The sequence below is a fragment of the Bos taurus genome, chromosome 7 (assembly GCF_002263795.3).
Source record: "Bos taurus isolate L1 Dominette 01449 registration number 42190680 breed Hereford chromosome 7, ARS-UCD2.0, whole genome shotgun sequence".
NCBI classification, from domain to species: domain Eukaryota; kingdom Metazoa; phylum Chordata; class Mammalia; order Artiodactyla; family Bovidae; genus Bos; species Bos taurus.
In genome coordinates this window covers 11,260,054-11,282,456 of record NC_037334.1, presented here as the reverse complement: position 1 = coordinate 11,282,456, position 22,403 = coordinate 11,260,054, and the positions used below count along the sequence as shown (strand labels likewise).

The window sequence follows — 22,403 nt, the reverse complement described above, 5'->3', positions numbered from 1 at the left end:
AAAGATCAGGTTAGAAAAACACCATTTTTCATCTACCAGAGGAATGATTGATTCAGACAGTTCTTTGTTAAATGGGGCAGTAGATATTCACTGTCAAAGAACCAGCCCGCATATCACTTGTTAATTTCAGCGGTGAAAAAGTTACCTTGGAAAAGGTGCAGTGGAGAAAGCTGGCAGTCACCACTGTAACCAAGTGATAAAAAGATATGACCTCTGATAGAATAGGCTGTCTCACTATTACTGCTGTGATGTATTACTCAGAAAGACACATCACCTTCGAAGAACTTGGTCCTGCCCAAAGTGTTTAACCTGAATCTGATTGTTGTTGTTCAGTCACTCAGTTGTGTCCGACTCTTTGCAACTCCCTGGATTGCAGCATGCCAGGCTTCCCTGTCCTTCACCTTCTCCCGGAGTTTGCTCAAATTAATTACTAGGGAAAAAAACAACAACAACAGACACAACCTGATGGAGGGACATTCTTTAAAAAACAAAAACAAAATGGTCTGGACTCTTCAAACAGATTCATGTCATGAAAGGCAAAATCAATCCATTAATTAAATGAATAAATGACTGGTAAATGGTTCTAGATTGAAGGAGATAAAAGATAGAAGACAACAAAAATCAGTCTTTGATTCTTGATTGGATCCTTGATAAGAATTTCAAAGAATGGTAAAAGAGTTATGATGGATATTCTTGGGATAATCCAGGATATTTGAATGTTGCCTGAATATTAGACAATAATACCATATCCACGTTAAATTTCCTAAGTGTGAGTGTTGTGTTGTGGTTGCACAAGCTGCTGCTGCTGCTAAGTCGCGTCAGTTGTGTCCGACTCTGTGCGACCCCATAGACGGCAGCCCACCAGGCTCCGCCATCCTTGGGATTCTCCAGGCAAGAACACTGGAGTGGGTTGCCATTTCCTTCTCCAATGCATGAAAGTGAAAAGTGAAAGTGAAGTTGCTCAGTCATGTCCGACTCTTAGTGACCACATGGACTGCAGCCCACCAGGCTCCTCCATCCATGGGATTTTCCAGGCAAGAGTACTGGAGTGGGGTCCCATTGCCTTCTCTGGGTTACACAAGAGAATATTCTTACTCAGGACATACACACTGATTTGCTTGTGTGCTAAGTCGCTTCAGTCGTGTCCAACTCTTTGCAACCCCATGAACTGTGGCCCGCCAGGCTGCTCTGTCCATGGGATTCTCCAGGCAAGAATAGTAGAGTGAATTTCCGTGCCCTCCTCCAGGGGATCTTCCCAACCCAGGGATTGAAACTGGGACTCTTACATCTCCTTCATCGGCAGGCAGATTTTGTACTGCTAGCACCACCTGGGAAGTCCAAACACTGAATTACTAAGTGTTAAAGTCACGATGCCCGCAACTGTCACGTGGTTCAGAAAAAATTATACACGTATAAAACATTTTATATACCATATTATAATATTGTATACATCCCTATGAACATATAGGGAGATAGAGAAAACAAATGTAACAAAATAATAACAATTGCTGCTGAATCCAGGAGAGTGGAATATGGGTATCACTTTACTATTCCTGTAAGTTTTCTAAGCTTTGAAATTAAAAAAAAAAAAAAATATATATATATATATATATATATTTATTTTTGGCTGCACTGGGTCTTGTTGCTGTGCACGGGCTTTCTCTAGTTGTGGCAAGTGGGGGCTACTCTATTTGTGATACTCAGGGTTCAGTCCATGGGGTTGCAAAGAGTCAGACACGACTGAGTGAATAAGCACAGCACAGGCTTCTCATTGCAGTGGCCTCTCTTGTTGCGGAGCATCGGCTGTAGGGCACGTGGGCTTCAGTAGTTGTGGCTCGAGGGCTCTAGAGTGCAGGCTTAGTAGTTATGGTCCACGAGCTTAGTTTCCCGTCAGCATTTGGGATCTTCCTGGATCAGGGATCAAACTGTGTCATCCCTTGCGTTGCAAGGCAGATTCTTAACCACTAGACCACTGGGAAGCCCTAGCTTTGAAATTTTAAAAATAAATACCTGAAACGAATACTTCTACTCCCCTCCCATCCCCAAAGGCAAACTTCCAATGGGTTTATAAATAAATAAATATTTTAGAAATAAACGACAACTCCTAAAACAGTAGGGCTACTTTCTGGAGGGACAATGAGCAGGTCTCCTTTCAAAATACATATTCAGTCACTACCCATCTCTTCCTTGACCCCCACCTGGTCCAGCCCCAACCAATTTCTCCCTGATCTCCCAGCTCCACCCTGGATTACCGCCGCCCTGCCCCCCGCCCCCCGCCCCAATCTATTCCCCCCACTGGCAGCCAGGGGGCACCTGTGAGCACCCAAGTCTGCTCCCATTCTTTCGCTGCTAATGACCCCCACACCAAGAGGCCATGTGCCCTTGAAATACTTCAGTGAAATATTTCATCTGGAGTCAGGCCCAGCCACACTGATGTCCAGCATTATTTTCCCAAGGAAAGTTGGGCCCGCATTGAGACAAACCACCCAGACCTCAACTCAAATTTCTGGGTAAAAGCAGATCATGTCATGTCCCTCCTGACTCAAACTCTTTCAACTGGCTTCTCTTCTGCCTCAGGCATGTGGGCCTGTCTCAGCAGGGCCCTGACTCTGGGCCTGTCTCATTCCTGGGCACACCCCACGTTACTCTCTTCTGCTGTCTCTGCTCCACCCACACCAGGCCTCCAGGGCCTCATGTTCTTCAGCTCAGAACTGCTTTATGCATGCCCCTGGTCTTCCTTGGAGCTTTATCCATGGGGCTGCTGCTCCAATGGCCTGTCTCTGAGCCCTGACAAGTTCCTGTACCTTGGATGGTATGCCCAGGACCTGCCACGTATGCGTCCTCTCTCCAAGCTCTCTGGTGATGGGAAGTACCATACTTTGCCCACTACAGGTTGCATAGTGGACCCTTAGAAGACATGCCCGTGTGCCTGAATCTGCGACTATAACCTTATTTGGCATCAGGGTCTTGCAGAAGTAATTAAATAAATTGAGCATCTCAAGATGAGATCATCCTGGATTTAAATGGGCCCTGAATGCAATGTGTCCTTTTAAAGAGACAGAAAAGAAGATACAGAGGACTTTCCTGGTGGTCCAGTGGTTAGGAGTCTGCCTGCCAATGCAGGGGACACGGGTTCGATCCCTCGTTTGGGAAGATTCCACATACCGAGGAGCAACTAAGCCTGCATGTCCCAAAGTTTGAGCTCCACAACAAGAGAAGCCACTGCAATGGAAAGCCCATGCTTGCTGCAACTAGAGAGTAGCCCCCTCTTGCTGCAACTAGAGAAAGCCAATGAGCAGCAATGAAGACTCAGAGCAGCCATAAATAAATAAATAAAATTAAAAAAAAAAAACAAAACACAGAGACAGGAAGGGGAGATGGCTTCTTGTGAAGACAGAGGCAGAGATTGGAGTGAGGTAGCTACAAGCTAAGGAAGGCCAAGGATTGTTGGCAGCCCCCAGAAACTGGGAGAGGTGTGTGGAACTCACTTTAGGCTCCTTCAGAGCCTAAAGCAGAAGCCAACCCTACTGAGACCTTAGTTTTGGCCCTGTGGTTGCCTGAACTGCAAGAGAATAAATCCTGTTGATTTAGGCCTCCCAGTTCGTTGTACTTTGTCACAGCAGCCGCAGGAAACTAAAACAGAAGTCTCTGTTTCCTGGCAGACTATGAGCTCCACGAGTTCCTCCCCAACTGCTTTGTTTGCCTCTAGCTGGATCTCCTGGGGCTAGTGAGCTGGCCCTCAGGAACTGTGCCCAATGACTGATGCATGAATTGTGTTGTAGGAACAGAATCCTAGGAAAGAGGGCCTTTCCTGGAGCCAGACAGAATATCCATTTCTCCCAGGTGGGAGTTGGAGGCAGTGGGGTGTGGGGGACCCCTTTCTTGGGGGAACCACCAGCAGACCTCAAGGCTGGGTTGTTCTTCCTTGGCACACTCCCTGACATGAGCGGTGACAGGGCAAATGTTGCAGGTCCTCTTGTCTGAATCACTTTGTCACTCAATTACTCTTTCAACAAACATTCAGAGGGGCAGCTCTGGGTCAAGTGTTACCCTGGATACCAGTGATGCGAAATTATTAGGGCATGGTAGGTGACCTTGGACTCTCCAGGTGGCTCAGTGGTAAAGAATCCACCTGTAAATGCAGGAGACATGGGTTCCATCCCTGCGTAGGGATGATGTTCTGGAGAAGGAAATGGCAACCCACTTCAGTATTCTTTCCTAGAAAACCCCTAGAGGAGCCTGGCAGTCACAAAGAGTGACCTCTTTGGGGTCACAAAGAGTCAGACCCAGTAACCTCAAGGAAACTGGGGTTGCTCAGGAGGAGAATCTTCTGAAGTGTTCCTGAGGCTCTCTCCTCTCTTCATGACAAAGAGGAAATCATCTGAGTAATCAAGAGAGTTTCAGAACTCAGAAGAAATCAGACACCACCACACTCCTCTCCGCCACCAAGCATGGAATCAGCAGACTGTGAAAGAATTCTCAGGTTGTGTGGGGGGAACATGTACTTTAAGGAGTAGATTTTAATAGAAAATAGATGCTTATTGCTTGTGTTATGCTAGTTGGAAATAGGTTGGTGCATTGAAATTTCAAGAGACTGATCATATATATAGCTCAGGTACTTTTAGTTGTTATATAATCAAATGACTCTCTCCCCTTCCCACCCCCACCTCCGGAAGGAATATTAAGACAGAACAAAACCCCAAATCTTTGCAAGCTCCTGCCTCACTCAGGAAAAGTCAAAAGTCTCCAGTGGCCCATGGGCCCTGTACTGTCTGCCTTTGCCTCCCACTTGAAGGCAATGGCACCCCACTCCAGTACTCTTGCCTGGAAAATCCCGTGGACAGAGGAGTCTGGTGGGCTTCAGTCCATGGGATTGCAAAGAGTCAGACTTGACTGAGCGACTTCCCTTTCACTTTTCACTTTTTACTTTCATGCATTGGAGAAGGAAATGGCAACCCACTCCAGTCTTCTTGCCTGGAGAATCCCAGGGACGGGGGAGCCTGGTGGGCTGCCATCTATGGGGTCACACAGAGTCGGACACGACTGAAGTGACTTAGCAGCAGCAGCAGCACCCCTCATTTACTCTGGTCCAGCCTCATTGGACTCCCAGCTGTTCCTTAAAAAAAAATTATTTGGCTGTGCAGGATCTTAGTTGCAGCATGTGGGATCTTTTGTTGTTGTTATCGTGGTATGTGGGATCTAATTCCCTCACCAGGGATGGAACCCAGACCCCCTGCATTAGAAGTCCCCTGGCTGTTCCTTAAACTCAGGCTCCTGCTTCAGCGCCTTTGCACAGGCTGTTTCCTCTGCCTGAAAAGTCCTTCCCTCAGTATTCACGTGGCTCTCCTCTTATTTCCTTCAACTCTTTGTTCAAATGTTGCCTTCAGGGTGAGGCATTCACTGACCGTGTCACTTAAAACTGCACCCAACACCCATGGACAGAGGAGCCTAGTGGGCTGCAGTCTATGGGGTCACAAAGAGTCGGACACAACTGAGCAACTAAGCACACAGCACAACACTCTCTACCTACTTGTTCCATATTTCTCCATCACTCTCTGCCGCCGCTGCTGCTGCTCAGTCATGTCCAACTCTTCGCGACCCCATGGATAGCCCACTAGGCTCCTCTGTCCATGGGATTACCCAGGCAAGAATACTGGAGTATGTTGCCATTTCCTCCTAGAGGGGATCTTCCTGACCCAGTGATCGAACCCCGGTCTCCCACACTGCAGGCACATTCTTTACTGTCTGAGCCACCAGGGAAGCCCTCTTTACCACTAGCACCACCATTTATTTTTGGTTTTATTCTTTCTCACCCCACATGACTGTCAGCTCTGCAAAGGCAGGAATTTTTGCCAGTTTTGTCTAATACTGTCTCCTCAGCATCAGGAGCAGTACTGAACAGGGGACTTCCCTAAGTGGTCCAGTGGTTGGGAATCCACCTCCCATTTCAGGGGGTGCAGGTTCAATCCCCAGTCGGGGTAATAAGGTCCCACATGCCTCAGGGTATGGCCAAAAAAGAAAAAAATAATAAAAAAAGAACAGGACTGGACACACTGGAGGCATTCAATAAATGTTTATTGAATGGACAATGCTTATTACGTATCAGGCATTATACTGTGTTTTTCAATAATTAACAGCTAATGAGAATAACCAATATTGAAGGAGACCTGGGGCAAATTTTTCCCCAAGTTCCTTAGTATTTCTTTCCTCATGTTAATTCACAATTGTCCTGTGCTGGGCCTGTGTCAAATTCTCAGGCAGGGGTTAGCTTTCTGAGTTGTGGCCCTGGGGTTGTGAGAAGGTGGGAGTGGCTATGCTTAATCTTGTTTCACATAAGAGGAAACAGTGGCTGAGAGGTTTCTCATTTGTCCAAGGGAATGCAGTGAGCAGAACTTGAACTCAGCACGGTCACTGTTCAGAAGCCAAGTTCTTTGTTTAAATATTTGTCTGCACCTGGTCTTGTCACATATGGGATCTAGTTCCCTGACCAGGGATGGAACCCAGGCCCCCTCAGTTGGGAGTTCAGAGTCTTAGCCACTGGACTACCAGGAAGTCTTGGGAAACCAAGTTCTTAATGCCATGTTCTTTTGCCTCCCCAGTGCCCTACCTTGCCCAGTTTTCACAATACCTCTATGAAGTCTGTAACTTCAGTCCCCCTGTTTTCAAAGGTGGCCACTGAGACTCACAGAAGCGAAGTCACTTGCCTGAGAACACACACAGCAGCTGAGTGACAGAGCTGGGACTCAAACCCAGGCTGCTCAGTCCTAGGGCCTGTTGTTCCACTGCTGGTGTCAAGTGAGCAGGTTGTGACCAAACAGTATGGGAGTGAGCCTGCTTTTTCTTTTTGGCTGCATTGCATGGCTTGTGGGATTTTAGTTCCGACCAGGTATTGAACCCAGGTCCTTGGCAGTGAGAGCACAGAGCCCAAACCACTGGACCAGCAGAGAATTCCCGGAGTGAGCCTTCTCAAATGGGGTGAAGGCCAGGGTGGAGTTGTGGGTCTCAGGGGCTTGCCTGGGGGTTTGGTTCCTGGAGCTTAGCCAGGAACACAGACCCGAAAGACCGTGGACACAACTCAGAGGTTTCTTTGGAGTGGGCTGAGGGGTGTTTTCACATTAGGGTACAGTAACTGACACACAGCACTTGTTCTGTGTCAGGCTCTGCTGTGTGCCTCCATGTATCTATACCTGAAAATCCTCACGACCGTAGAAGTACAATTTTTGTGCTTATTCTACAGTTGAAAAAACTGAGGTACAGATTAGTCAAGTCACTTGCTCAAGATCACACAGCTACAAAGTGGTTGAGATTCAAACCTGGAAGCAGGAGCAATGATAGAGGAGAGATAGAAGCCACCAAACATGAAACTAGATTTTCACATCCACCTGCACGTGTCTGGTAGAATCAACATATGGAAAAACAGAAGAGAAGAAGCTATTTCCATATGTGAGAAGAGAAAAAGGGGGCGGGCAGAGCATACAGTATGTACCACTTGTGTAAAAAAAGAAAAATGTCTTCATGCAACATCGCAGAAGGAAAGGCACAGGAGAAAACTGGGAAAATTTTCCTGGCGGTGGACCCAAAAGCAGCATGGGAAGGAGAATTTTTAACTCTATATGCCCTTACAAATTCAGTACTGTGATTATATAGCCAAAAATCGAAACTGAAAATTTAGAAATTATGTTTATGCTTATATAAGCAGATTGTCTCTAGGAGGCTGCACAAAAAAACATTTTTAAAAGAGGAAAAAAAAATTTCTAATGCCATGGCTTGTCTACAGTGGTCCTGAGGAAACTACTCACCACAGGCTGAATGTGAATTTTTGTTTTCTATTGTTTGAATCAGGGAAAAATGCAGCGCTCCTGGTGTGATGGATAAAGATACTGTGCTTAGTTGCTCAGTCGTGTCCAACTCTTTGCGACCCTATGAGGTGGGTGCAAAACAGAGGCAGCTCCCCTCACACTGTTGTGGAAGGAGCAAACTACGAAATGTGGTCAGATAGGCATCGTGGGAAAATAAATCCATTAAAAGGGGAGCTAAGGGAGTGAGGGGAGAAGCCAGCTTGCAGACAAACCAAACACGTGACACCCATGTGCAGCAAAGTTGTGTCGGCAAAGGCTGTGCATCCGAGGGACAGGCCTGTTTACTAGGGTCCTTGTCATTTTCCTCAAGAGTGACACTGTCCCATCCACCACCACAGGAAGGTTATTTCTCCAACTTACCAGGATTGCGTGTGACACACTGAAGCTTTGTGCTCATCTGTGCCCACAGCCCTTGGGTAAGAACCCCATACAGACCAGCTATGTTAATGAGGGAGGCTGGGGCAGGCGGATGGCAGCTCAAGGCGGTCTGTGACCCCAGTTGAGGCCAGGGCCAATTCTGCAGTAAATATCATTCCTCATCCTGGAAGTGGTGATAGGGTTCCTTTTGGCTCTAATACTCCAGGGGTCACCTCCGAACGAGGATGGCCTCTCTGGGCTTGAAGCAGCTACTCCTCTAAGAGACCCATGGCTTAGGTTTGGGTGAAAAGCCGTCTAAGATCTGTGCTGTCCAATAGTCACTGCTAGCCACCAGGGGTGGGTGCTGAGCACTTGAAATGTGCCTGTAGCTACTAAGCAACTTGTGTTCTGTTGAATCTTAAAGAATTTGTTTTAAGAAGAACATTTCCATCCCTGAAGAAGGTTCTCTGGGACAGCACTGGACTTAGATTGCTTCCAGTGGTTAAACTGTTTCAGTGGGAAGGGAAAGCCCTCCAAGGTTATGTTAAATATAGTTATTTAAGTTTCTACACCCAGATTATCTTGTAGCAAAATAGCAATGCGGTTTTTGGCCTGTGTAATTACTTACCTTATAATAAAACCAGTTCCTTAAAAAAAAGTTACAAAGTAAAAGCAGTTTCAGTGGCCTGTAAATAAAGGGAGGGCAGGAAATAGGTCCTAACCAGGGTGGGGTGGCCCTGGGCTGGAATCCTAATCTGGTTTGGCCAGGGCCTGCCTGACACCAGCTTGTTCTAGCAAGAAAGCAGGGGTTGGGGGGTGGGTGGAGATTAAGAGAGTAGGGCACACACATCTCCTTGGCCCTAGCAACCAGATCTTACAAGACTGGGAAGGGATCTGTTTAACTTTGGCCCCAACCTTCACCAAAAAACAAGCTCTGAATCCACTGGGCTCTTCTGATGCCCAGATCCAGTCCGGCGGGTTTCTCTTGTTCACCCCACATTTAGCTCAGGAGGGCAACTTCTCTTTCCATTGCAGAGGACTCCTACCTCCTGCCTGCCCCTCCCTCCCACCCACCCTGGCAGCCTCTGGAGGGCTGCCCGGACCCCACCCCATCCCGTCAGCAGAACCCTCAAACAGAGTCGCAGGACTGCTCCCCTGAGGTTTAGCATCAGTCTTTAATGCTGTCACGCTGCACATTGACAAGTCACACACTTTGGTCTTGTGTTGGCAGTGGCAACTTACAATGAGTCTAAAAGTCTGAGCACCAGACTAACCTGCAAGGAACAAACACTTGTTCCAACATCCCCCCCACCCCCCCGCCCCCAGGTTCTTTCTCAGTTCCATCATGGCCCTATACAGAGAGCAGCAGCTGCTGTGGACCGGTTTCGTCTGACTGCACACCAACTTTACACAGAATTATAAAAACATATTTACAGACGTTCCACAGTGCTCCTGTAATCAGAAGCAAAGACCCTTTTATCAAAAGGGATTATAGCTAGGGCTGTGCAAAATTCAAAAGGATCAGATCCTTTTGAGAGTCCAGAGTCCGTTGAACAAAAAAAAAATGACCTGGGTCATGGGGAAATCCCAGGTGTGCCAAAAGATTGCCTCACAGCAAAGGAAGGCGAAGATCTCTGTCTGGGAGCCCAGGGTCAGGACTCCAGCCAAGGTCCCCGACCCTTGAGGGAGAGGCAGTTGCACAAGTTACTCACTCAGTGAAGGCCGGCTCCCTTGGTCCTGCTGGAACAAGGGAGGTATTGCTTGTGGGAGCTGGCCAGGCAGTTCAGCAACCAGAGTTGAGATTCTCAATTTGAGATGGCAAAAGAGAAGATAGGGTTTCTTAGAAGAAGGGCAAGATGGGGGAGACAAATACAAAATAAAACACAAACTGATCACACAATAGAAACTGAGGAGTGTACAGGGTCTGGTAACCATGAAGGCAGGTCCACACCACAGGACGTCTACAAGCGGAGGAACTACAACACGGGGATCAAGTCCAACTGTGGGTCTGCGGTCTGCCTCTCCCTCTGGGCAGGGCCTGGAGAGGGAGGAGGCGGGTGCTGCCCACCCAGGAGGGCTGCAAGGACCCAGTGGGGCAGACTGCATTGCCTTTGCTTGCTGTCCCCACCACCTGCCGCCCTACCGCTCGAAAAACAACTTTAGTCTAGTGCACGACTTTGAAAGATTGTAATATATTCTCTGGAAAACATTCAGCAGTATGAAAGCCCTCCCTGGGCCCTCCCGCCCTCTCGCGGGTCCACAGTTGGTGGAACGGTCCGGAAATCCTTGAGCTCTGGAAAGGTCCCTGGTCAGTCCTTGGGGAACACGGGTTGACTATATCGGAAGAACCTGCTCAAGAACGGTTCTTGACGTCTGGGGAATCCTTTCAGGGAAGATCACTTCAAACTCAATAATGAGGTCCCCGCGTTTCTCGGGTGTTTTGGGGAGAGGAAGGCCTTCTCCAGGAACTTTTCGCCGCATGCCAGGCCTGATGACATCTTTGAACACAACGGGTATGGTCCTGCCGTCCAGAGTGGGGACATTCACTGTACAGCCACACAGAGCCTTGGAAAGCAAAGGGACAGCATTAGAAAGAGTAGCTTAGGAAGCTCACATCTTGCCCAGAGGCTGCTGACTGGAGGGTAAGCGCCATCAGGCCTCTGCAGCTAAGACCCTGCCTTAAGATCTACCCAGGTCACCAGCACAGAAGCTCCGTAAAAACAGAGCCCTGGACGGTCTTGTCGCCATTGCACTGTCCAAGCCTGGCCGCACCAAATGCCCAGAAACATCTGTCAAGCAAACACTGAACGGCATCACAAAACAGCTTCTCCCTCCCCAGACGCTGCCCTGCCTAGTGCCTTACCTCCCGAAGGCTGATCCTGGCTGGATAAATGACATCAGAGCCATCTCTCTTAAAGATATTGTGTGGCTTGTCCTTTAAAACAAAGACAATATCGGCTGGAATGTTGTTGGAAGTCTGGTCTCCTTCCTTGGGGAAGGTGATTTTGGTCCCTTCTTTCCACCCCCGCTTCACTTCGATGGTCAAGATTTTGTCTTCATTGCGAATGCTCTTTCCGTCGGGGTTCAGCCGCTTATGAGAGATTTTCATCTTCTTGGTACAGCCGCTGTAGATCTCTTCAAGTGAGACCCTAAGGTCATGGGTGACGGGGGGATCTTGTTTCTTTCGGGTGGGCTCTTGGGCAGGGCGGGAGCGGCCAAAGTTCATGTTGGTGAAGCCACCCATGCCCATGGGGAAGCCAGAAAACGGGTCATCGATGTCCATGCCTTCCTCCCCGTTGCGCTGCCCAAAAAAGTTGTCAAAGGGATTTCGGCCACCGAAGAACTCAGCAAACATGGCATGAGGGTCTCCATGGAATGTGTAGCTGAAGGAGGTACCGTTAGTACCGCCGCTGCTCCCACCGCTGGGGCCACTGCCCTTCAGGCCTGAGGAGCAAAAGCAGAAGAAATCAGATGGCGGGCTGGGAACTTAACTCTCCAGGAACTTTCCTTCAAGGAAAAAAGCTTAGGAGCCATTGGGGGAGAAATTTTTTTTAGCCTGTCAGGGAAGAACAAGGAAGAACTCCAAGCTTTTACCTTCCACTTGCAGCAGCAGAAACAGAACCCCCAGCCACTTATGGCAGGTAGTCCACTGTGGCAAGACAGCGGTGAAGGGTTCAAGCTCTGAGACAGGCATCTCTTGGGGCCACTCAGGTCCTCACATCTGAGTAACTCATTCCCCTTGCACTGTTACAATGAGTACGAAAAACTCACTAAGAGATCCAATGAAAAAAATGCTTAACCCCCGATCAGTTTTCACTAAATGCTTACTCTTAAATCCCCTACTGCTAGAGACGTGTGGGAGAGTAAAAGGAACGTTAAACTGCAAAATGCAGCCTTTCAAATTCTCGCACCCTGGCACTAACTGCCCCCTTTCTCATATAATAAGCCGCTTCTTCCTGAGGACTAAGCCCAGCAACCTGCCTGAGTCATCAATGGGAGACAGGACAAGAAAGCTTCTTTCTTTTACCCTGAAGAGGGCTGGCCCCACTGTTCCTTGCACCTTGACGGCCGACTAGGTAAGCACTTTACAAGGATTACCTCACTCCACCCTCGGAGAGGCGCGGAAGGTCGCTCGGCGCTAATTGGCACCTCATTTGTAGGCTCACTACTCGCAGCCTGTGCCCAGGGTTCAGCCAGAGGCCCTGCCCTGAACCCCGGGGTGGCAGAGCCTCCCACCTCGCCCAGGTGAGCCCAGGCCCGCAACGCCAGCAGCCAAGCTAGGCCTCCGAATCCTCTCCTTCCGCACCCGCACCCCCGGACCGATCTCGGACGTGGGTGGAGGCGAGCGCCCAGGGAGGGGCAGCCCCAGACATACTAGAAGCTTCTGAACAAGCAGCGCGGCCAGGGCCCCTCCTCCCATCGGGCGGCCGCCAATCCGAGGGCGGAGGCCCTTGTGGCCAGAGGACAGGGGCTGCTTCAACCCCTGCGTCCGAAACGCCCCCCGGAGATGCTGCAGCGAGGCCGCCCTGCCTCGGTTTCTCCGCCTGTCAAACGGCGAGGGCGCGCCCCCGGCTGCGCGCGCGCACGCACCTTCCTCCCCGTAGCGGTCGAAGATCTCGCGCTTGCGCGGGTCGCTGAGCACGTCGTAGGCCTCGGCGATCTCCTTGAACTTCTCCTCAGCGCCGGGCTCCTTGTTCTTGTCCGGGTGGTAACGCAGCGCCTGACGGCGGTAGGCCCTCTTGATCTCCTCGTCCGACGCACCGCGGGCCAGGCCCAGCGTCTGGTAATAGTCCTTTCCCATTGCCCCCGCCTGCGGCCCGCCACCCAGCTGTCGCCGTCCCCCGGCTCCGCCACCGCCCCGTCCCGGACTCTATATACCCGTCCGGCGGAAGCTTCCAGAGCCCGCCAGCCCCCTCCAGAACCTTCCGCCCCGCCCCCCACGCGGCTTTGGCCAATCCCCGTCGTCCAGGCTGCGACGCGCGACATCCGGGGCGGGGTCGTGCCGCCAACGGCCGCCTGCGCGCGGCCCCGCCCCCTCCCGGGCAACGCTTCTCAGCGGCGCGGACCCCGGGCGACGGAGGCCCCGCCCACCCTCAGCGGGCACCAATAGCGACCATGTTTTATTGCTTCCTGCAACCAGGCCGGCCTTGCGGCCCGCCTCCTGTTTGGGTCAATAGGTTACGACGCGCTACTCCAGGAAGGGGCGGGTCTGGGGAAGACACCGCCCCTTCACTGTTCAGTTCAGCCGCTCATTCGTGTCCCATTCTGTGCGACCTCACTGCAGCGCGCCAGGCTTCCCTGTCCATCACCAACTCCCGAAGCTTGCTCTGACTCATGTCCCATCGAGTGGTTGATGCCATCCAACCATCTCATTCTCCGTTGTCCCCTTCTCCTCCTGCCTTCAATCGTTCCCAGCATCAGGGTCTTTTCCAGTGGTCAGTTCTTCGCATCAGGTGGCCAAAGTATTGGAGCCTCAGCTTCAGCATCAGTCCTTCCAATGAATATTCAGGACCAATTTTCTTTAGGATTGACTGGTTTGATCTTCTTGCAGTCCAAGGGACTCTCGAGTTTTCTCCAACACGACAGTTCAAAAGCATCAGTTCTTCCGTGCTCAACTTCTTTATGGTCCAACTCTCACATCCATACATGACTACTGGAAAAACCATAGTTTTGACTAGATGCACGTTTGTGTGCAAAGTAATGTGTCTGCTTTTTAATGTGCTGTCTAGGTAGGTAATAGCTTTTCTTCCAAGGAGCAAGCATCTTTTAATTTCATGGCTGCAGTCACCATTTGTAGTGATTTTTAGAGCCCAAGAAAATAAAGTCTCTCACTGTTTCCATTGTTTCCCCATCTATTAGCCCCTTCACTAGCAGATGCAAATATGCCCGCCCCTATCTCACAGGGCCAGGAATGAGTTATTGCCAGGTGTCTCCAGGAGTTGCCTAATTTTCCCCAGCCCCAGATACCCGCTTCCTTCTGGAAATAAAAATAGTCACCCGCCCTGTTCTACCAGCTGTGTGTGTATGCTCAGTCATATCCAACTCTTTGCGAGCAGAATGCAGGTGGGAGCTCCAGTATTATCTGCGTCCTCAGTCATAAAGGACCCTGCAAAGTGAGGTGAGCACCGGGAGCCAAAGCTCACCTCCCTGCAGAGGTCTTCTCAGTCCAGCCCTTCAAGCCTCTCACTTTACCGTTTTCTCAAGAACACCTGCCACTGAAATCTGAAATTGTTCCTTGGTTTTCATGTTAAATGTCTCCCCCACTCCTAGCCTGGAATCACCATAAGGTCAGGGACTGGGTCCTGTCACTGCTGAGTCTCCAGTGCCAGGAAGTGTCTGGAACCAAAGCTTCATAAATATTCCTGGCTGTTTTTATTTTTTTTCAAATGTATGGTTAGTGTTTTATTCTTTGAAGAATGGTTCTGAAACATCAGACTAAGTCAGGTTGAAAGGAAAAGTTTAAAATAGTTTTATAAGGTATAACATCGGAGAAGGCAATGGCACCCCACTCCAGTACTCTTGCTTGGAAAATCCCATGGACGGAGGAGCCTGTTAGGCTGAAATCCATGGGGTCGCTAAGAGTCAGTCACGACTGAGCGACTTCACTTTCACTTTTCACTTTCATGCATTGAAGAAGGAAATGGCAACCCACTCCAGTGATCTTGCCTGGAGAGTCCCAGGGATGGGGGAGCCTGGTGGGCTGCCGTCTATGGGGTCGCACAGAGTCGGACACGACTGAAGTGACTTAGCATAGCAAGTACTGACTGTTCACTCTACAAAATCTTGATCATAGAGCTTATGATACAACTAGTTTGCAGTAGCACCCAGGTTTTCCACATAGTCATTATTTCTCTCTTGTTTGCATAGACTCTTATCATTGGCTGCCTTCTGCTTTTCTTGCATGATCTCAGAGTCCCGCTGCTTCCTCTGAGAGGTAGTCAGGCTATCCTCTTTTCTTTTTCCCTTACTAATTTCCTGGGATTTCTTCATGTTTTTCTGGCGGGCAAGTTCTCGTTGATTTCCACCTGCCCGACCTTTCAGGCCAGGCCAGACTCAATTGCTCCTCTCCCTCCGCAGACTAAAAAGTCCTGGCTGTTTTTAATGCACCTGGTTCTTTACCCCCGCCCCACTACGTTCATGATATGGGGGAGACATGGGCATGCAATACACCTCTCAGGGCCTCAGTATCTTCATCTCTGGGCAACATGATCCCTTTTGGCTCCTATAGTCTGGTGTGTCTGTGGTCAAGGACAGGGCTGACGTGGAAAGGAGGCTCAGAAAGAGGTACCACCTGAGAAGGGAAGAGGGGAGTAGGTGGTGGCGGCCTACAGTGGGGAAAGGTTCTTGGAAGAACTGCTTGGGAAGTCTGGGCGGTGTGACACTGGTGCTGGAGCCAAATAGTCACGTTTCATTCTTGGTTCTAGCACTTTGTGGCTGTGTGATCTTGGGCTGGTTACTGAGCCTTCTAGGGCCTTTAGCGTCCTCATCTGTACAATGGGGGTAGTAGTTGTACCAGCCTCATAGGGCTTTGAAGTTGGCATTGAGTCAACATTTGTAAAGTGCCTGGGACAGACCTAGCTTAGAGGAAGTTCTGTCAAAGGGGTGACTAACCATCCAGTTGAATGGTGGGCTGCTGAGGATCCCCCTTCCTGGCAGGACACAACAAAACATTTCTGGTAACCACTGTCCTTGTGCAAACTGGAACTCTTGAGAAAGACGCCATGGCCTTCCGGCCATCCCTGGCCACTCCCTGACCCCAGTGTAACCGTGTCAGGAAGGGATTCCGTGGTAGCTCAGTTGGAAAGAATCTGCCTGCAGTGTAGGAGAACCAGGTTCGATCCTTGGGTCAGGAAGATCTCCTGGAGAAGGGAATGGCAACCCACTCCAGTACTCTTGCCTGGAAAATCCTATGGACAGAGGATCCTGGTGGGCTACAGTCCATGGGGTCAAAAAGAGTCAGACAGAACTTAGTGACTAAACCACCACCATCAAAGGACTCTGGACTAAGCCACACACACCAGCCAACCTGGGAGGATGAGTCTAGGCTGGATACCCAGGGGCACAGCACTGCAGGGGTCCTGAACTAATCATGGAGGGGAGGGAGTTTGATTTTTTTTTTTTATATAAAGTTACATAAAGAGATAGTGGGGGAGTCATAATGGGGGAAAAAACCCAGAGCTTGTGGATTTCTTCACACTTATAAATTTAAGGGTTACAGATGTGGGGACTTCCTTGGCAGTCCAGTGGTTAGGATTCTGCTTCTAATGCAGGGGGTATGGGTTCAGTACTTGGTCAGGGAACTAAGATCCCACATGCTGTGTGGCCAAAAATTAAAAAAAAAAAAAAAAAGGGAGTTACAGATGTGGGGACTTTTCTGGTGGTCCAGTGGTTAAGGCTCCCTGCTTCCACTTCAGGGGGCGTGGGTTTGATCCCTAGTCGGGGAACTAAGATCCCACATGCCACTAATAAACCCACCCTAAAAAAAAAAGTTAACAGATGTGGAGGCCTCTAAAGGTCTTCACATAGCTCTGGTGGACCAAAAACATCATGCAAGGGGTGTCCTTGTATTTGGGGGCAACCTTAGGGCTGGGAAATCTCTCTTCCTTGAGTAAGCCTGGATCATACTCAGAAGTTTTAATTGTTTAACCCCCAACCCCCACCAAAAAAAAAAAAAAAAAAAGAGCCCAAACTCAACTTCTCTTATTATGCTCTTTGACCTGGACACATACTCACTGGGCACTGTTGTTTTATTTTTTCCAGCCAGGCTGAGTGGCTTGTGGAATCTTAGTTCCCTGACCAGGGATTGTGCCTGAGCAATGGAAGTGCAGAGTCCTAGCCACTGGACTTCCAGGGAATTCCCTCACCAGGCACGTTGGAATGTTACTGGAAAAGTGACTTTCACAGAAACTTGGCAGAGGTTTGAGCTATCAACTCAGAGAAGAGGAGACGATGTGATGGGTAGTTGTATGCACAGACTTGGCTAGGCAATAGTACCCAGTTATTCAATTAAACACTAATCTAACTGCTGCTGTGAAGGTGTTTTGCAGATGTGGTTAGGTTAACATCTATAATCAGTTGGGTTTAAGTACAGGAGATGACCCTTGATTTTGTGGGTAGACCTCATTCAGTCACTTGAAAGGCTTTAAAAGCAAACACTGAAAGACCTTAAAAGCAAATATGGAGGTCTGCCTGAGAATGAAGCATTAGTTCCTGGCCAAGACCTGCTGGTCTGCCCTACAGATTTCACACTTGTCTTGCCAGCCCTCACAACTGTGAGAGCCAATGCCTGAAACAAGTCTCTTAATACACAGACACACTCACAAACACATATATCCTATTGCTTCCGTTTCATTGGTAGAACTAAGAACTAAGAATATAAGAATATAAGAACTAAGCAGGTCAGTCTGGAGTCAGTCAGCCTTAGTTGAAAACCTGGACCTGCTGTTTGCTTATTTACTGCCCATGTGCTCTTGCACAACTTGTTCTCTGTAATTGCTAAGTATGTCTTCCATAAAATTGGGATAAGAGTAGATCTTACCTCCCAGGGTTGCTATGTGAATTTGAGAGGGCCCAGGCAATAAACCTTATAATAATAGCTAACACTGACAATGTCCTACTCTGTGTCAAATCGGTTCCAGACATTCAATGTGTATGAACTCATTTAATCCTGACAATAATCCTGTGACGGGCTTCACTGGTAGTCCAGTGGTTAAGAATCTGCTTGCCAGTGCAGGGAATATGGGTTCCATCCCTGGTCCGGGAAGATCTCACGTGTGTGGGGCAACTAAGCCCGAGAGCCATAACTACTGAAGCCTTTGTGCCTAAAGCCCATGCTCTGCAACAAGAAAAGCCACCACAATGAGAAGCCAAAGCTCTGCAACTAGAGACAGCCCAAGTGCAGCAATGAAGACCCAGCATAGCCAAAAAGAACTTCATTTAAAAAAATAATCCTATGAGGTTGGCCTGTCATTACCTCGTTTTACAGGTAGGGAAACCAAGGCTCTGAGAGGTTATGTGACTTGCCTGAGGCCACTTAGTGAATAAAATGCTGAGGTGTAAACTGTTTAGCATATTGAGTGTTTATGGTAATCTTGTGTAAGATGTGATTCAGATGATGATAAAGCCTTAATTTTTTTTTTTTTAAAGCATCACCACTCTTTTCAACTCTTCTTCTCTTCATCAAAAAGAACTTCAAAAGCATTACAGTCATATAAGCTAACAATCTGCCCTGGTAGAATGCCCATGTGAAATAAAAACCTATGTTCACATAAAAACCAGTGAGCAAATACTTATCAAGGCTTTATTTGTCATTACCAACAGCCATTAAAACCTGAATGTCCCTCCATGGGTGAAATGTAAACAAACTGAATACTATTCAGTCATAAAAAAGGATTGAGCTATTGACATAGGAAGCAATACAGAGGAACCTCAAATGCATTATATTAAGAAGCCAGTTTCAAAAGTCTGTGCACTGTGTGATTCCATTTTAAGGTACTTCTGGGAAAGGTAAAAGTATTGATGCAGAAACTGGATCAGTGGTTGCCAGGGGCTGGGATCTTTGACAAAGGGAGACAGGGGAATTTGGGGGGATGATAGAAATGTTCCATATCTTGACTGCGATGCTGGTTACATGTCTGTATTTATTCAGAATTGTATAGCAGAAAAGGTGATTTTTACTGGATGTAAACTATATCTTAATAAAAAGAAAGAAAATCCATCCCATGAATTTAAAAATTCAAAAGGCAGAAAGGTTGGGAAACTTCTCTCCGGGGCTCCTGACACAGGGGAAAGTTGCAAATCAGCCCTGGCTTGTCTACTGTAGGCTCTACCTTCCCTCACACAGCTCTGAACCAGTTTGATCACAAACCCCAAAACAAGCCAAGCCAGGTTTCTGGAAGAATCAAGATCCTATCTTACTTGCACCTGGGAAATAGAAAAAGAGCTTGTCTTGGTGCTCTGTGATGACTTAGAAGGCTGGGATGGGGGTTATGGGGAAGGTTCAAGAGGGAGGAGATATATGTATACTTTTAGCTGATTCACATTGTTGTACAGTAGAAACCTGCACAACATTGTAAAGCAGTTACTCTGGAATTAAAAAAAAGAAAAAGAATTTGTGAGACTGACACAACCAAACACACCAGATCTTCCAGCTCCAAACGATCATGGGTTCGCCTGAATCTGAGACCTAAGGAGGCCCTGCTCACTCTTCAACAGTGCCACAGCATAAGACCTTTCTGGAATTCCCCCTTTGGAAACTGCTTTAAGGGGCCTGTTACATTTGGCTCAGCAAATACCAAACGTATTTACTTGTCACCATTAGGAATCAGCCAGTGTGCTGGGGAAACTAGCTGTCCCTATCAACAGGTACAGACAGAGCCATGGTATGGTGTCAACAAAGTGGTCAGGCTTTGTTCCGAGGATGAATTCTGTTCGTGCTGGCAGCCTGATTACTGGAAGCCAGATGAGGCCAACAAGGGGTCCTCACACTTGTGTGTGTTCAGGAACTCAGTCATGTCTGACTCTTTATGACGCCATGGACTGTAGCCCACCAGGCTCCTCTGTCCATGGGATTTCCCAGGTAAGAATACTGGAGTGGGTTGCAATTTCCTCCTCTGGGGATTTTCCCAACCCAAGGATTGAACCTGAGTCTCCTACGTCTCCTGCACTGACAGGCAGATTCTTTACCACTGAGCCACCTGGGAAATCCACCCCTCCACCTGTAATACCCATCAAAACCAAAGAGGACTTCCCCTCTGCAGGCTGGATCATGCCTTTCTATCAGTTTCTTGTAGGTGAGGAGGCGGGTGGAAACTATTCATATGCCCCAGCTGGCACACAGTTCACAAAATTATTTGGTGCCTGTTGAGTGAGTTCAGGGCTCAGGAAAGCAGCCTCCAAAGGGAAATTCCAGAATGTCCCAAGCCTGTAGGAATGTGTGTGGAATCTCCAAAAATGACATCCTTTTGGACACCATATGCCTTACCTAGCTGGAACCCAGCCGTAGGGAAGACATACCTACTCAGACCACACTGGAGAACCTGGAAATTGCTAGCAAAACGTGGCTAGATTTTAGGGGTTCAACCCTCCCCCCTCAACATCTCAGAAGTAGATGCTTCAAGTAACTCAACCTGGTAGGATTTTAACTTGTGGCTTGTTCTTTTTTTTTTTTTTTAACATTTATTTATTTGGCTTCACTGGGCCTCAGTTGCAGTATGTAAGATCTAGTTCCCTGACCAGGGATTGGAACCCAGGTCCCCTGCATTGGAAGCATGGAGTCTTAGCCACTGGACCACCAGGGAAGTCGCTAAACTTGTGGCTTCTGAGTGAGTAATCTCCTACCCTTCTCCATGAAGCCAGGAAACAAGGCCTGTTGGTACACAAAGGCTCTCCTGATACTATGAGCTCCACAATTGCCAACAGGGAAAGATCTGTGCTTTGGAAAGTACAGGTATAAAACACTTCCCGCAGTGGATAAGAATCCAACTGCCAATGCAGGGGACACGGGTTTGATCCCTGATCAGGGAAGATCCTACATGCTTCAGGGCAACTAAGTCCGTGCATCACCACTACTGAGCCTGTGTGCCACAACTACTGAAGCCCATGCACCTAGAGCCCATGCCCCACAACAAGAGAAGCCATCACAGTGAGAAGCCTGAGCACTACAACAAAGAGTAGCCCCGACTCACTGCAACTGGAGAGAGCCCGCACAAAGCAACGAAGACCCACGCAGCCAAGACAAAAAAAAATCCTGTTTTGCCCAGATAGGCCCGAGGAAAAAGGTAATTAATTTCTTGGGGTCTTATTTCAGTAACCAGGGATTGAACCCTGGGCCTGCTGCAGTGGAAGCAGAGTGTCTTAATTACTGGACCACCAAGGAAGTCCAGAAAAAGGTAATGACCTAGCTTCCTTTATTCTGAGACAGGGGTCCCCAAAAGTTGTAGCTTTAGAAATTTCTAGAGCCTAACCTGGATGAGTAAGTGCTGAGCACTGACTCACCTTCTCCCCGCCCTGCTCTCCTGTGAACCAACAATCTGTCTTTGAGGACTTCTCACCATGTCTCTGATGCCAGGCCTCTGAGTTCTGGAGCGCTCAACAGTTGAAGAAGGCTCAGGGGTGGGGTCTGGAACCAGGAGAAAGGAGATAAGGTAAGGAGGGGTGCCAAGTCCTGTTTTAAGTGTCTGCTTGAGTCTGTATGTGTGTGTAGTGGCAACCAACCTCCCCAGCCTGCTTATAACAATCAATGGAACAAAAGCATGACATGACCCCAAACCAGCACTGTCCAGTGTGAGACACACAACTGCCAGGCCAGCCACATCCAAGCTGTGTCTGATTTTAAATGTTCCAATAGGCATATCAAAGAAGTAAAAAGAAACAGGAATTTAATTTTAATAATGTATTTTTACCTAATATATGCAAAATAATATTTCAGCATACCATTAGTTACATAACTAATAATATTATTGTTGATAATATCATCAGTAATAATAGCACTAATCAACATAAAAGTTGATTAATGAGGTTTTTTTTTTTTACATCTTCCTTTTTATATTAAGTCTCTGTGTGTTTCACCTTTACAGCACATCTCAATTTTGATCAGCCACGTTTCAAGGACTCAGTAGCCACATGTGGCCAGAGGTGACCATACCGGGCAGTACAGGTAGAGACAAAAGTGGGCTCCCTGCCTATGGGGTCTAGCAAGGTGGGCCGGGGGCGTGCATTAGAAAGGGCAGTGAAGACACCCCCAGAATAATGAGAGAGCTCAGGTTACATGTAAGTCGCGGGGTGTGTGCCTGAGAGCTTTCCCCACCTCTTTCCCCTTTACTTTCCTCCCATTCGTGACAGGGGTTCCCTCGCCGGAGCAGCCTCTCCATCCAGGTGCCCCAGCCCATGCCCCCAACCCCTTGCTATCTCCCGTTGCTCCCCGGTACTCCCCGGGGGCCGCCCACCTCCGAATTCACCCAGTCGAGCTGCGGGCCCTGTTGATGTTGCCTTCCCTGTCACTCAACTGCTAGCTCCCTCCCCCAGTCTTGCAATAACCGTCGCTTCCCTTGGTTTCCACAGAGACGCCACTAAGGGGCGGGGCAACGGGCTCGTGCGACCGGAGGCCCTCTTTGATTGGTGGATAGCCAAGACCCTTCTTTTTCCTCCATCCTCCTCCCTCTTGCCCGTGCTCCGCCCCCAACGGTG

General features: G+C 48.6%; 1 protein-coding gene and 1 pseudogene across 3 annotated transcripts; both read right to left on the bottom strand.

The window, feature by feature from the left end:
• Positions 1 to 9,372: 9,372 nt before the first annotated feature.
• On the bottom strand, positions 9,373 to 21,230 carry DNAJB1 (DnaJ heat shock protein family (Hsp40) member B1). Of its 3 annotated transcripts, none has more exons than XM_059888306.1 (3): positions 21,213 to 21,230; positions 11,080 to 11,660; positions 9,373 to 10,781 (listed from the first exon to the last, which is right to left on the bottom strand). In XM_059888306.1, the coding sequence occupies exons 2-3, from the start codon at positions 11,569 to 11,571 to the stop codon at positions 10,551 to 10,553; spliced, it is 723 nt and encodes a 240-aa protein (XP_059744289.1). In that variant the 5' UTR covers positions 11,572 to 11,660; positions 21,213 to 21,230; the 3' UTR covers positions 9,373 to 10,550. The 3 variants fall into 3 exon arrangements, with proteins under 3 accessions (XP_059744289.1, NP_001028935.1, XP_059744290.1); NM_001033763.1 differs by lacking the exon at positions 21,213 to 21,230 and adding an exon at positions 12,807 to 13,053; XM_059888307.1 differs by lacking the exon at positions 21,213 to 21,230 and adding an exon at positions 12,592 to 12,753.
• Positions 13,164 to 22,105, bottom strand: LOC100295585 (small EDRK-rich factor 1-like; annotated as a pseudogene).
• Positions 22,106 to 22,403: the final 298 nt, after the last annotated feature.